We start from the raw sequence: 13890 nt of genomic DNA on the forward strand, positions 1-13890 counted from the left end.
TGAAGATTGAAAATAATCAGCGCAACTGTATAGAAGAGAAAAAAATGAAAGACTATAAACAAGTGAATTGTTGAATTTGTAAATTTTCCTCCCTTTTCCACAGAATTTTATATTACTCGTAAATATGTTATCGAGTCATGTCTGAAGATACTCAAGACGCTAGATTGTTCAATCACCGAAGTAAACACTTTCTGAAATGGTAAAAAAAAACAAGTTTTGAACAGCATTAATAAAATAAATTTTGAACTTTGAGGAAAAAACAATCCAAATATCTTACTTCCTACATGTTAAGGCTAAGGTTTGAAACTGTAATTGGTTTCCCTTAATCATTATTTTAAATAGCAGTAGTCATTCATTAAATGCCACCTTAAGCTCTTATCTTTACAAATAAAATTAATGTCATGACACTATTCTATAATAACAATCACTTGCATAGAACATGTCATATACCAGCATCTTCCATATGAATTTCAACTTTTGTATCTATACACTATCATCTTCCATATTCTTTTCCTAGTGCCATTTTTGCTTTTAGTTTTAAATCTACATTGATTAACAACGGTGGACTAATGACAAATAAATGCCAAAGTTGCCTCCGAAACCCAATTGAAAGAAAACTAAAGTTAAAATCAGCTGTTCTGTACAATGCACAGATCACTAGAATAAATAGGGCACTGCATGTCGCACAGTTTATGCCCTGGGGCCTGGACAAGTTCTGATTCCCATAGGAACGAGAGAACGAATAGAAAGAATTAACAACTGCAATTAATGTTGGACCAGTGTAACTCTCTGTTTTCAATGTGAATTTTCAAGTTGAATGCCAATATGAATTTTTTTATTGAATTTGGTGAGGGCTGAAGCCTCACCTAGGACACCTGTATGCATTCCCTTCATATCAATTTGGCTTGCAACACTGCTTTCCATGTTATACTCTGCTCGGCTTGATTACCCTGATGATATGCACTTAATAATATGATACATTAGGCACTGAGTCTTATGATTTACAGGAGCAATGTCATGCTCACAAATGTTCAACCAGGATTGAGCACTCACTTGCTAATTAATGTCTCCCTAAGTTTACATATTACAATATTTAACCTTACATAGAAATGCCCTATATAATACCTCTGCTCAATACAAATGAGATTTCTCTGTTGTCCTGAGAGATTAGAACATTAATCGCAGATTCTGATTCAATAATGTGTTTGCAAAATACCATCCCTTTTAATTATAACTCAAACGAGAATCTGCAGACCGTGGATGTGTTTGTCGCCTAGGCACTCCAATGTCACAGCTGTTCACTTTGGCAGCAAATCGTAGAGAGCATAAAGATTCATTCAAAGACTTGGGATCAGGGGATATATTGACAAACATGAGTGTCTTTGAATCTCCACCAAGACATGGCTGCTCAGATTCAATACAAGCTACATTAATTAGACTCAGACATGCAACTGACAAGGATATCCCTTGTAAAAATGTCTATAGAACCACCACTAACCTGAAGAAGATACGTCAGCTTTGAGTTTCTATATGGAATATGTTGCTCTCTGTTTGCAATAGCTAAAATGACATCTCCTAAGCAGGACAAACTTTTATTGATAGACTGGATAGCAAGAAAATAGATTATATCAGTAATAAATGTATAGCAAACAGGAATCATATTAGTCTGACTAAAGGAGTGAAAAATCAAAAGCTATTACCCTGTGTTGATTTCAGCACAAGAACTTCAAACAAATGAACTATGTGAGTCAGTCATACCTGGGTTTCTTTAAGACGGTCTCCAGTTGATCCACTACGAGAAAGGCGTTCGCTTCCAGCCAAATCAATCAGATTGAGAACTCCGTGGACTTCTTGCTCTGTACTCTGCAAATTGATTCCAGTGTAATATGATGATTTGTGATTCCAAGAGTAACATGATGATATTATCTCTTGTGAATGATTAGTGAGAAATAAAAATTAACACAAACCTCATTCACTCCTGAAATGCGCAGAGTGAATACACAATGGCTCCTAGATGATTGCTCATTCATTGCTGTCTTCCCCACTGACCTGAAGACAGTAAAATGTATGCTGGGTTAGTTTTGAAGATGTTAGAAAGATTGAAGATAATCAGGAGATTGCAAGCAGAATTGCAAGAATATTTTACATTGTTTGCTCAAAAACAGTTAAACAAATATTCAAGGATTGTCATTAACAAAGATTTGAAGTATTAAAAAAGATATAAGGGTGTCTGAAAGGCTTCAAAAATTGTAAGGCAAATTCACACTGTTGATTAGAACCCAGCCATATGAAGATTTAGAACTCACATAAAATAGTCAGGGATTCTCATTAACAAATATGATTAACCATCTTAAGTCGGAAGCCTGTAATATACCACAACACTTTAGCGTATCTTGATTATTCTCCTTTAACTTTCTCCTCATAAAATCTCTTCAGAGGACAAATCAGTCCTCAGTCCCATTGGTTCCATAACCTTGATCAAGGAAAATCATTCTTTGAAATTCGTTATTAGGAGTGCTTTTTGTTTAATCACTTAAGGAAAGTAAGCATTTAAATTCTCTCTTATCTTACAAATCTACATTAAATTTTTTTTTTTTGTGATCAGCATTCTTGTTCTACTTCAATAAAATTGATCTTATAGCATATTGATTTTTATGGTTATTTCAATTATTCAGTTTGTGAATTTGCAAAATTTTGATGCCAATGCTGCATTATGTATGTGTCTGTAATGCACAAAAGTAATCAAACTTGGTCTTTAAGAGCATTCAAAGTTGGAGATTCTTTTAGAATGATCTTTCTGAATTTAGTCTTGAAATTGATATAAGATTTGCCAAGCAGATTTCAAGAATGAACCAATTTTATTAGAGCTAGCAATTTTACCCAAGCAAAGATCAATTCTCTGCCCTATATCATGCTAGGTCCTATATCAAAACTTTCCATACCTGCTCTGAAATGCTCTGTGCAATAGAGAAGAAACCTCCTTCGAGCTAGTAACATCAACTATTGTAAGGTCTGAAACATTTGTATTTCCATTTTGGTCATGCTTGATGGTATATTGCTTAGTTGATGTACCATTCTCAATTCGTGTGCCATCTACATTAGAGGGCTTATTGCTCACCAAAAGATCGCGAATGGTTTCATTATATATCTCCAACATTGAAGCCTGAGGAAATGAAAAAAAGAGATAACAGTAAGATGCATTGGTTTATAAATAAAAGTTTTCAGAATAAACCTCTTAACATACTGAAACACAACCTGCATTCTAAAGCTCCATCCTTGAGAGGCAAGTGCTTGGCTAGTTTTGAAAATTTGTTCCAGAGATCTTGGTATGACACCTTTCTGATTGTCAACATCTGTTCTACCTATCATTGTATGTGTTTTTCCGGATCCAGTTTGTCCATATGCAAAAATACATACCTGCAAATGCATTGAAGATAATATATAGATTTCAATAAAGAATTTCTATACAACACTATTTGAATGAGTTAAATTTACAGCAAATGAACGCTCCCTGCAAATGCATTGAAGATAATATATAGATTTCAATAAAGAATTTCTATACACCACTATTTGAACGAGTTAAATTTACAGCAAAAGAACACTAGCTAATAGATATTCACTGAAAGTTTTAAATAGGATTGTCTCAAAACCAATCCTTTCAAAATGTAGAACTCAGATATCTTAACTATTATACCATTGCAGGATATCAATAAATTTGTAACAACTTCTGTAAACAAAGGGAATAAGAGCTTTCCTTTTCCAAGATAGAACTATGAGAATCAGTATTTGCTAACTTAATGTCCACCTTCAAATTTACTCAAGAGGGGTTGAAAAGATGGATAAGAAAACAAACATAACCGTCATATAAATAAGAACAGGTGAATAGAAACAATCACAATATATGCCCCTAAGGTAAATTCAAAGATTTTACCTTTAACACTAATAAATTTTATTACAAAATTGTCATAGTAGACACTAATTTGGTGTATGGCATCCCTCAAACGTAAATTGAAAGATTTTAACCTTAACATTATTAAATTTTATTACGAAGTTATTATAGTAGACACTAATTTGGTGTATGAGATCCCTCTTCCAGTTCAAACATGTGTCCTCCATTATGAAGTATGTGTTTTTCACATTAGAATGTAGCAAGTATAATTCACATAGACTTGACTAGGACTTGGAAAACAAAAAAGGATTCCAACTACAATAAAAGAATGTATCACATAAGACTATACAATGTTGGGAAAGTCCTTTCTATTAGATTTAAATCCAAAGAGAGTATGAAATTGCATCAAGTGAATTTAACAGCCAACTGAGATTGTCATTAAAAATCACCTTCATAAATTGCTAAATATGCAAGTTACAAATTACAGGAACTTTCTATTTATAATTTCTAAAACTTTCTCTTTGAATCCACTGTATTGTTTTGAGATGGGCAGCCACTATCCTCTATGGATTCAAACACGTGAGCTTCACCATGGAGTACCTATCTTTGCCATCAGATTCTAGCTGTTGAAGTTGGTAGCTGCCTTAGAGATCTTCAAACCAATGATCCTTAGCAGCAAGGTTTTCAGACATTTCTGTGTGCCTTTGTGCCTATGATCTAGATAGAAGTATCATCTTTTTGGTGGGCTGGGTTGTTTCCCTCGAGCAGGAAGGTTTTTCCCAGGATAAATGTTTGTGTTATCTTTTATTTGTGTTTGGCATTATCAGTTATGTCAAGTTATATATTCTGGTTCAAACATTAGCAGTAGCAAGCATGGTAAAATATTTGTCTTTAAAGAAGGCCTAAATTTCATATGAAATATAATTTACAAACAAATCAAATGAGATCATACAATGTTGGGAAAAAATTTCATGTCAGATTTGAATCCAAAGAGTACAAACTTGGACCATCACATGTGAATAAACCATGAAAATCATCATCATAAATTGCATATCCATGAAAGTGACAAAGTACAAAAAAATGCTCAATAAATTCACTCCACTTCAGCCAAGATGGTTAAAATGTTAGTTTGATATTCCCCCTTGGGAGTGTTGGGTATGCTGTTTATATAAGAGCCAAAAAATTGTGTGGTTTTAGAATCCAAGCCATTTTTCACCTATGTATTTTCTGCTTTTGACAGAACTTTGGTGCAAGTTTTACACCCAGGCTAGCCAAGTATTTTTATGTGTCAAAGTGGAAAACTCTCCAAAGACACATTTTTCAGACTCGTTAACTGAAGGTAGAAAACCTCAGGGATTGAAAATCTCAGAAATGCTTAGCAACTCGCCAAGTAATTAATCAACTTAATTGATTTTAAGATTGAACAAGTAGGAATGCTTTGTCAACAATCTCTCTCTTTCACATTTGACTTAGCTTTAAAAACAAAGAATTATGTTGCTTATGTGATGGTTAATTTCCAAAACAAACAATAATGTATATAGTAAATGAATACAACTCTAAGAGGAGGAATCAAATTTCTGATGGACTAGAACATGGGGCCAACCCTAAAGACTATATGCAACCTAGTAAGTGGCTTACATTTTTCATTTTTATGATAGACGGTTGAGACTCGAGAGCAATAAAGATGCTAAAATTGGTTATTAACAAGATTATCTCAAACTAGCCTTGTGCTTTGCATATGAAATAGGAAGAATGAATTGTAAGGACCTGGTGCTAGTATCTTTATAGTTCTATGAGGAACCAAGATTAGTATTCCTATCTAATCAATAACACATTTTTTCTTATTTTTATTATTTTTTTGTTGTATTGTACGATTTAGTGATTTGAGCAAAGAATATATAGCAATGTTACCCAGGGGTAAATGCTTGGGCTTATTTTGAACTGTTCTGAAAATGGGGACATCTTGAAGACTTGGGGACATGCAAAAAGGCATCCCTAGTTGTCGCATAGAATTAGTGTATGAGTTTTGCTAGTTTGTTTGATTCAAATCTCAAGTGAACTCCCAATTTAAATAATTTAACAAAAATGTCAAGCGTTAAGGCTCTAGAATGTATACAAGCATGCTTTATCCATGTTTTCATAAGAATATTTAACATTTCCCCATATATCTAAAGTTTCCCTACTTTTTATATAGCTGTCCCATCTGTCATCCCCTCCATCCCCTAATATGGTTAAAAAAATCTGTTCAGAAACTCGGTTATCCATCATCCCATCCTAGGGTCTTGGAGTAATGTAGATATATAATATTATTTTACCTACTAAAAGTGTGATTGGATCATTATATGATTTTAAATTAGATTTGAAATATGGTGTTATTCATAGCACAATCTTGTTTTATACTTACCATAAAGGAGATATATGGTATGCAAAAGTATTGGTCATCAACATTAATGTGGTATTTTATCAAGACATTTTTTAGTCAATCTGGTTGACTCATAGTCATAAGCAGCAGTTTACAATAACTTTTCTCTCACAAACATGAACTTTCCACTTAGCAAGCATTGTATCTAGGTGATGCTCACAAGAGTAAGGCACTAGAATTTCCAAGGAGGTGATCCATCCGAAGACTTCTACAGCTCAACAATACTAAACCATGGAGATTCCACCATGGTCAGGCCCACTTATCTTGCTACCTCATTTGCAAAACCTCATTTGTTACACATATCATATACCTTATTAGTTCATTCACTATCCAATAGGTGGTGTTTTTCATTGTGTTGAAATAAATGATGTTTTATTGAGATTTAATTGTGTAGATTTTTTATGAGTACTAAGTGTACCATGCTCATGAGAGGTGGGTGCTCATGAACCATGTGAACCCTAATAAAACATCAGATAATTCAACACCCTACAAAAGACACCACCTACTTGATAATGTGTGACCTAAGAAGCTCTATAATGAATGATTTATGAAGCACAATAATAGTTCAAGGTTTTAAAAATGAGGTAGCAACATCTAAGTAGAGTTAAACTTGGGATAAAAACTCCATGGTTAAGCATATGATTGACTTGCCTAGCTACAATGCTCGCTAACTAATCAAATGTGCTTAATTAAAACCACACAATGGAATCCTAATCAAACATCACATTCTGGGAAAACGCCATCTACTTGATCATGGGTAAGTTAAGAAGCTCTAAAACGAATGGTTCATATGATACAATAGTCACTCAATGTTTTGAAAATAGGGTGGCAAGCTAAGTGGGCTTCACTACTACGAAATATGGATCATTGAGATTGACTCAAAAACGATGAAACTTAATCCTAATAGAACATTACATAAACCAACACATTGCAAAAGCATCTTCATGATAATGAATGAGCTAATAAGCACTACATTGAATGATTCATAAGGTATGAGAATTGTGCAAGGGTTCCCAAATGGGATAGCAAGCTAAGTGAACTTTACCTTGTGTGAAAATCTATGGTTCAGCACTTTTCTTGCAGTAATAGGATGGGTGACCTCTTTGGAAGTCCTAATGCATTGAGTGCTAATTGGACTATCCATGAGTCATGAGAGATGGATTTTTGTGAACCGTGAAATATTGCTCAATAAGATTTACTCAAAAACTGCACAGCCGGTTTTTTATAAGACATCACATAATCTGAAACAATATTAAAAAAACATCAAAAAATTGATAACCACCATTAATGACATTAGGCAAAAAACCTTTGACATACTTTTTAGTACACCAGTAAGTTACATCGAAGTGTTCGTAGAATAATTGTTATCAGAGTAAGTCATATAAACTTCATCTCGTCCTAGCCTAAAGCAAGGATATAGAAAAGTTAGTATGCTTACATATTTATCTACAAATATAGAAAGAACTAGCCATAATCGTGTTCACGATTCATGTTGCCAATCCAGTGGATCTCAAAAAACTAATCAAACAAAAAGCACATGCTAATTCTAACAAGAAGAGATGAGTTTGTTTTTGTTTAAATACAAGCTAAGCAATTTCTCTAACAATTAGAAGAAGCCCTTCATAGTTCTTGTATCTAGTGCAAAGCCCTAATGATTGAGTACTATCAAACAAAGATGAAGGAAAGTAAATTGAATCCAACAATAGAAACCTTGGTGCCCAACTTGGTAGGGTTGTCATTTGTCAAGCATTTGTACGTTTAGAAAAATTAACTTGGATGCAATCTTACAACTTAGTTGATTGTTGATTATAAGGGTTGGCAAGATAGTTTCAATTTTTTTTTTTAAGTTTATCAAATGCAATGTTTGAAGCAGAATTGCTTGTTAACAAAATTTGATGAGAATACTGCTGGTTAGATTCATTATGGTACTTGAAATAAGGAAAAAAGAAAGCTTGAGATGATAGTAAAAGCATCGTTCATTGAGAACGGGCAAGAAAGAATGCCATGGAGAGAGTAATTTGCCTTATATCCATCCAAAGCACTTTGAACAAGCTGAGATATCTCTACGAAGACCTCCTCTTGCCCAGCTTCTGGTCCAAATACCTTGTCAAAGATGAATGGATGCTTTTGTCCTGCCAACAGCAAAAGAAAACATAAATGGAAAAAGTATGCAGAATACCAATAAAAGGAACAAAGAATCATCAAAAGCAGGCAAAAATTTAGATATTTATGTTTCAGGAGCTTCTAGTACTAATGGAAAGCTCACCTGGACCCTGAATCAGATCAATGCCTCGGCCAGTATGCTCAGCTGATGCAGGATATTGCACAACCAATGAATCTGAACCTGGGCATTCATCTTCTGGCATTATTGGCCTTACTCTACAAAAGACCCTGATATTTCCTTTGAGTTCCTGAATGTGTAGTCAAGTTACTCAGTTTTCTATTGCAAATAACCTGAAGATTATACTAAATGTAAAATTAAACATGATATGCTCACACATTACCAAGATGGTGTTATGCAACTTTCTCCGTACAAGCTCTCCTTCAAAATTTTGAAGTTCAGCTTCTTCAAGTCGCCTTCGTAGTTCTTCAATCTTTTGTTTCTGCTCATCAAATACTTCTCTTTGTTGCAATACAGATGACTCTTGTATCTGAAAACATGAGCATATTATATCTTGGCTACATACAAATTATTAAAACAATTCTCTATTTCACAGAAATTAAAATGCTTCGTATTTTAATCTGGCAATGTCTTTGATGTCAACAATTTAACATACCTGTAACTTATGGTTTGCAACTTCAAGCTTTATACACAAGTTTCTTATATGTTCACTTTGAGAGGAGAAACTCTCCTGTAGAACAATAATGAAGATGTTGAGACCTCCTAGGTTTCTATCATAGCACACAGAATAAACATTCAGTTAGAAATCACATGCCTCTAAAGCTGTTGTCTTCGTGGCAAGCTGCTCAAGCTCTGCAGCAGTCTTGCCAGTACATTCTTTGTATTTTCCACATTCGGCAGTTAAAGTTTGTACTTGTGCAGTCTGTTGGTCTCTTTCATCTATAATTCGCTGAAGATCCCCGCGCAGATGACTGTTCTCTTCCACCAAGACCTTTTTCTGATTTTCACATTCCTGAAGTGAAGCCTGGTATACGGCATAACATAATTGTTTAAACTTCTCAGGGCATAAGAATTGAAATATGATGATGAATAATATTATGCAAATAAGCAATTAGCAATAATATATTAATTTATGACTGAAAATGTGTAACACATTACTATGCTACAGTAAGAAACATGCCATATGAACTTCAAGAAAGGGTAGTCATCTCTCTTAAGCCTACTGTACAAAGTCTTTATCTGATAAATATGTTCAAACCCAAAAAATAAGTGAATTATATGAACACATCTTAAAAACCTACTCTAGCATTAGCTAGTTGCTCTTGACAAGCTGCAGAATGGCCTCTTAGAGTACTAAGAGTTTCCATCATGGTTGATTTTTCTTTCTGGAGTTTAGATATAGTCTCTGCAGCGGATGCAGCATCACTTTGAAGCTTGCCATTGTACTGCTGCAGACTGGCATTGTACTCTTGCAAACGCTTATTGATATCCTGGACAGAAGACACCTGTTTGCAAGCATTTTTATTCAGAATATAGTATATCAGAGGTGTATGTTATAAACATGCTTGAAAAGTTAATCAGTGGAATAGATCCTACCAGTTGATTTAAAGCTGAGATCTCTTTCTGAGCTTTTTCAAGCTCCTCGGACAATTGTCTCTGTTTTTTCTCTGCTTCTTCACGTGCTTCTATCTCTCTTTTCTTATCTTCAATTGTGGTCTGTAAAGATTTTCACCAAGTTTGCAAGCATGTCACTGCAAATGCGTTTGACAAATCCATCTGTTCAATTAAGAAGCAATGCAAATACGTACCCATTTCTCAGCTTCTTCTTTTTGAAGCCTATCTTCTAGGCTAAGGCAAGTTCTATTAATATCCGAGATGATCATCTGTAATTCTTGCTCTCTGTCTTTGAGAGAATCCTCTGGAATTGCAATTAGAACCCAATACAATAAATAATTGCAAATGTACACCAATCAGATTTATGCTCAAGGCAAGGTTTTCATAGAATGTTAACACCTTCATATTGAATAAGATGGAATTACCAGTCTGTTTGTGTTCATTTCTCTCATTCAAAAGTTGATTCTGCACATTTTCCTTTTGTAAAGTGGAGGATTCTTCTGCTTCCTGAAGCCACCGAATGCAAGCTCGGAGTTTCTTTATGTAGTCAGTCATTTGTTCGGTCTTTCCCTGCACATCATCAAAGCCATCCCACATCAAACCATTCAGACAATGATTGAGACATCAACACCTTGTTAGATCTAGAATGTTTTAAGGTAAAGTCATCGCATGCATTAGCACAATACAGAGGTAGAAAACTAGTTACCTGTCTGTGGCTAATGTTCCTAATTGGTGTTATTTTCCTTTTGTTGTGAATCTAGGGAGGTTTCATGCTTGAACACAAAAACCCATCTGTCCATTGCCACGGCCCAGGATTACATCTAATTGCTGCGGTTATTACTTAATCACATCTGTGCTTGAGGTGCAAATACTTGCCCTCTTCATGGGATAGTGTTGTGCATTGACTTCCCTTCACCATGTGAACTAAGGACTACAGCTAATTGCTGAGGTTTTTAATTAATTCAATCAGTACACTAGACAAGAGGACTTGCCCTACAATATCAGGGGCAAATTATTAGCGGCTTCTGTATTGTTCCTAATTTCTGCCATTATCCTTCACGTGCGGGCCTACAGAGGTTGGAGAGAGGAGAGTGGGCATATTAGGGCATTTAATCTTTCACGACCTTAGACGTTTGGAGCGCGTATATTGAAACCCTATGGAAACCATGACTCTAGACCCAACTGACCTAGTCTCCTAAACTGTATCATGTACTTACAGAAGTCCAGAGTAAAGTTGGAAAAGAAAAAGTCCGAGGGTTGCTTATGTATTCCCAGGAGTCGAAAAACTCAAATAAAATAGGAAACGACTACATGATACACTTTTTCGTCACCAAATTTTTCTATCCGAAAATTAACACATGCATATACCCATAACCCAGAATGAGTTTGCAGGGGAAAAGAACGGTACATGCCTTGTAATCAAATTTAGCTTTTCCTTTCATCTTCATGTTGAGCAGGGCCTCCACATCTTCCTTCGTAAATTCTTGGCCAATGGGATCAGTGTGGTTACCATTATTAGTAGCAACATCTACAGCAGGTTCTTGCCCCATATTGTGTACCTCAGAAAAGGCCTGTCTAGCCCTGATCTTGGGGGACGCCATTGTTTTACCAGTCCCAAAAATGTCAGGCCCAATCTTCTGCTTCTTATCCAATGGGCTGGCACCTACCTCCTCGTGATTTTCCTTGTGCTGCATTTCCAAATAAAACAGAATCAGAACCATGGGTTTTTATGCTTCACAAGACTAAGCAAAAACCCATCAACATTAGACGAGCGTCTCCACTCGTGCCGATCTCCCAACAAAACACGTTAATGCCTTGATCGATTTGTAAATGCACAAACGCAGACATAATATTACAGATGAATCTACTATAGCTCTCTTTTGCTGCATTTTAAAATCATAAATGCCAATACCTTAATACAATCCTGGCAGAAAATACCAAAAATTCAAGTACAGACCTAGAAATCAAAGTTTACACGGATGGGTTCCTATAGATATTTCTTACAGTGCAAGGGCTATTCTTCTGTGCACTTCCTGGGGGTCTCGCTTGCTTCGTAGATGAATTCATACTTGACCTGCAATAGCTTTCTTCCTCCTTTTCAATAAGGCTGTGTCTTGTATATCATTGATAAAATCAGATCAAATAATGTATGGACTACGAACATAAAACCCTAATGCAATTTTGATGAATACAATCAAGCCCCAGATTTGCTCGATATGATCAGACTCTGTCTTATTTTGTTGTTTAAAATCAAACCCGCTCGTAATTTGTTGCATAAGGTAAAACCTACCTGTTTTCTTTTCTTTTTTCATGGAAAAGGTAAAGAAAAAGCACATGGCATGGATAGCCGATAAGATGACCGTTGAAGGTTTGAATTCAATTCATTCAATATGGTATTTTGAATTAATAGGCTTTTCGGTGACTTTGTAAAAGTCTATTATTATTATTATTATTATTAAATTTCGAAGTAGGATCCAAATGCCCAGCAGATTTGAATTTGCGAGGTCAATCAAGGCCATAATCAATCGCTATTGTTGCTATGGATCTTTATTATTTCTTTAATAAGTTAACGGTCCTATTTGGCCATCGGGCCTTGTACAAATAGCTAGCATATTTTGCAATTAAGCACTTTTTGTTATTATTAAACTAATGGTTTACGGTGCTGTCTACGGGGCAGCATATATGCACCCCTCCCAAGTGTTAAATAGTGGAAGTACCACAAGCATGAGGATGATTTACTGGAGAGTCGTCTATCTTAGGAAAAATTAATGACATTGTGTCTACATGTAGACAAAGTTAATATTTAAAAAATGAAAAGTAGGGGTTGAAAATATAGAAGTGGAGTTCATGGATGTTTGTAATAGAGTGACTTTTGTTTTTCTTTGTTCTTTTGGTTGGGTTTTATTGAGGGTTTCCTTCAAAATAGAAAGGGTGGCTTCTTAGAATTTTTAGGAATATTTAATGGTGAGCAATTTTATGACTTTTCTAGTTTGTTTCACCTTAAAAAATTTAACTCCTAGATTTAAGGAAGTTGGTGGTCCCATGAATTTTAAAGTCAAGATCAGCGTAAGATTTAATATTTATTATTTAGTTTTCATGGAAAAATCATGAGCAATTATTGACATTTGGCAAAAAAAAGTTCCAAGATGGTAACACTATTTTGATCTCCATCCAGTTCCTATTTTGTAGGAAAATATATCAAATAAACCTTTAGCCCCTCACAATTTTTTTATAATGGGATCTCTCGCTTCACAAAAATAGAGCTCGAGCCCTTCTCATAGAAACCCTACCTTGTAAATTTATTTTCATATTGTATTTATATACACTAATATGAAATATGTCCACATATAATTAGTATGACTCTAGACTCGATTCCTATATGACCAAATTTATCAAGTGTGTCTTATTCCTTGTGTATATCAGATGGAGTGGAAATATAAATGATATTGCCTTCAATGATGCATTTTGTTGCATTAAACAATATGCAAGTGTTTACAACCTACTATTTACTTCTCCAAATCATAATATATTTGTAATTAGATTATATTTGCATCTAGATCTATAGTATGCAATGGTTGGTAAAGAGGGGTTTGGACAATCCTCTTGAGTCACAGAAGTCATGGATGACAAAGATGGTTGTGATGTAAATAATTTGTTGTACACTCAAAATTGGCTGGAAAAAATAATTAAATATTTATTATCTAATTAATAGTTATTTTCTTGTAGATATTAGTTTTCCACAATCCATTAGAAATCTTTGTTGTATTATTTATGGGCAGATTGTGTGACAATTTTTGTATCAACATTTTGGATCACACTATGTGATCCATCATTAGGATGAAA

The 13890-nt window shown here is 34.7% G+C and overlaps 1 protein-coding gene across 1 annotated transcript; it reads right to left on the bottom strand.

Moving 5' to 3' along the window:
* Window positions 1-606: 606 nt before the first annotated feature.
* LOC149541382 (kinesin-like protein KIN-14D) lies at window positions 607-12333 on the bottom strand. Its single transcript, XM_089796652.1, has 17 exons — window positions 12052-12333; window positions 11460-11735; window positions 10473-10617; window positions 10242-10351; window positions 10030-10149; window positions 9735-9938; window positions 9248-9457; window positions 9089-9163; window positions 8816-8962; window positions 8578-8722; window positions 8334-8443; window positions 3256-3417; window positions 2943-3163; window positions 1968-2049; window positions 1759-1863; window positions 1499-1603; window positions 607-1404 (listed from the first exon to the last, which is right to left on the bottom strand). The coding sequence occupies exons 1-17, from the start codon at window positions 12112-12114 to the stop codon at window positions 1225-1227; spliced, it is 2460 nt and encodes an 819-aa protein (XP_089652778.1). The 5' UTR covers window positions 12115-12333; the 3' UTR covers window positions 607-1224.
* Window positions 12334-13890: the final 1557 nt, after the last annotated feature.

Source organism: Cupressus sempervirens, chromosome 8, assembly GCF_028749045.1.
Source record: "Cupressus sempervirens isolate cs-2001-9-10 chromosome 8, ASM2874904v1, whole genome shotgun sequence".
Classification (NCBI taxonomy): Eukaryota; Viridiplantae; Streptophyta; class Pinopsida; order Cupressales; family Cupressaceae; genus Cupressus; species Cupressus sempervirens.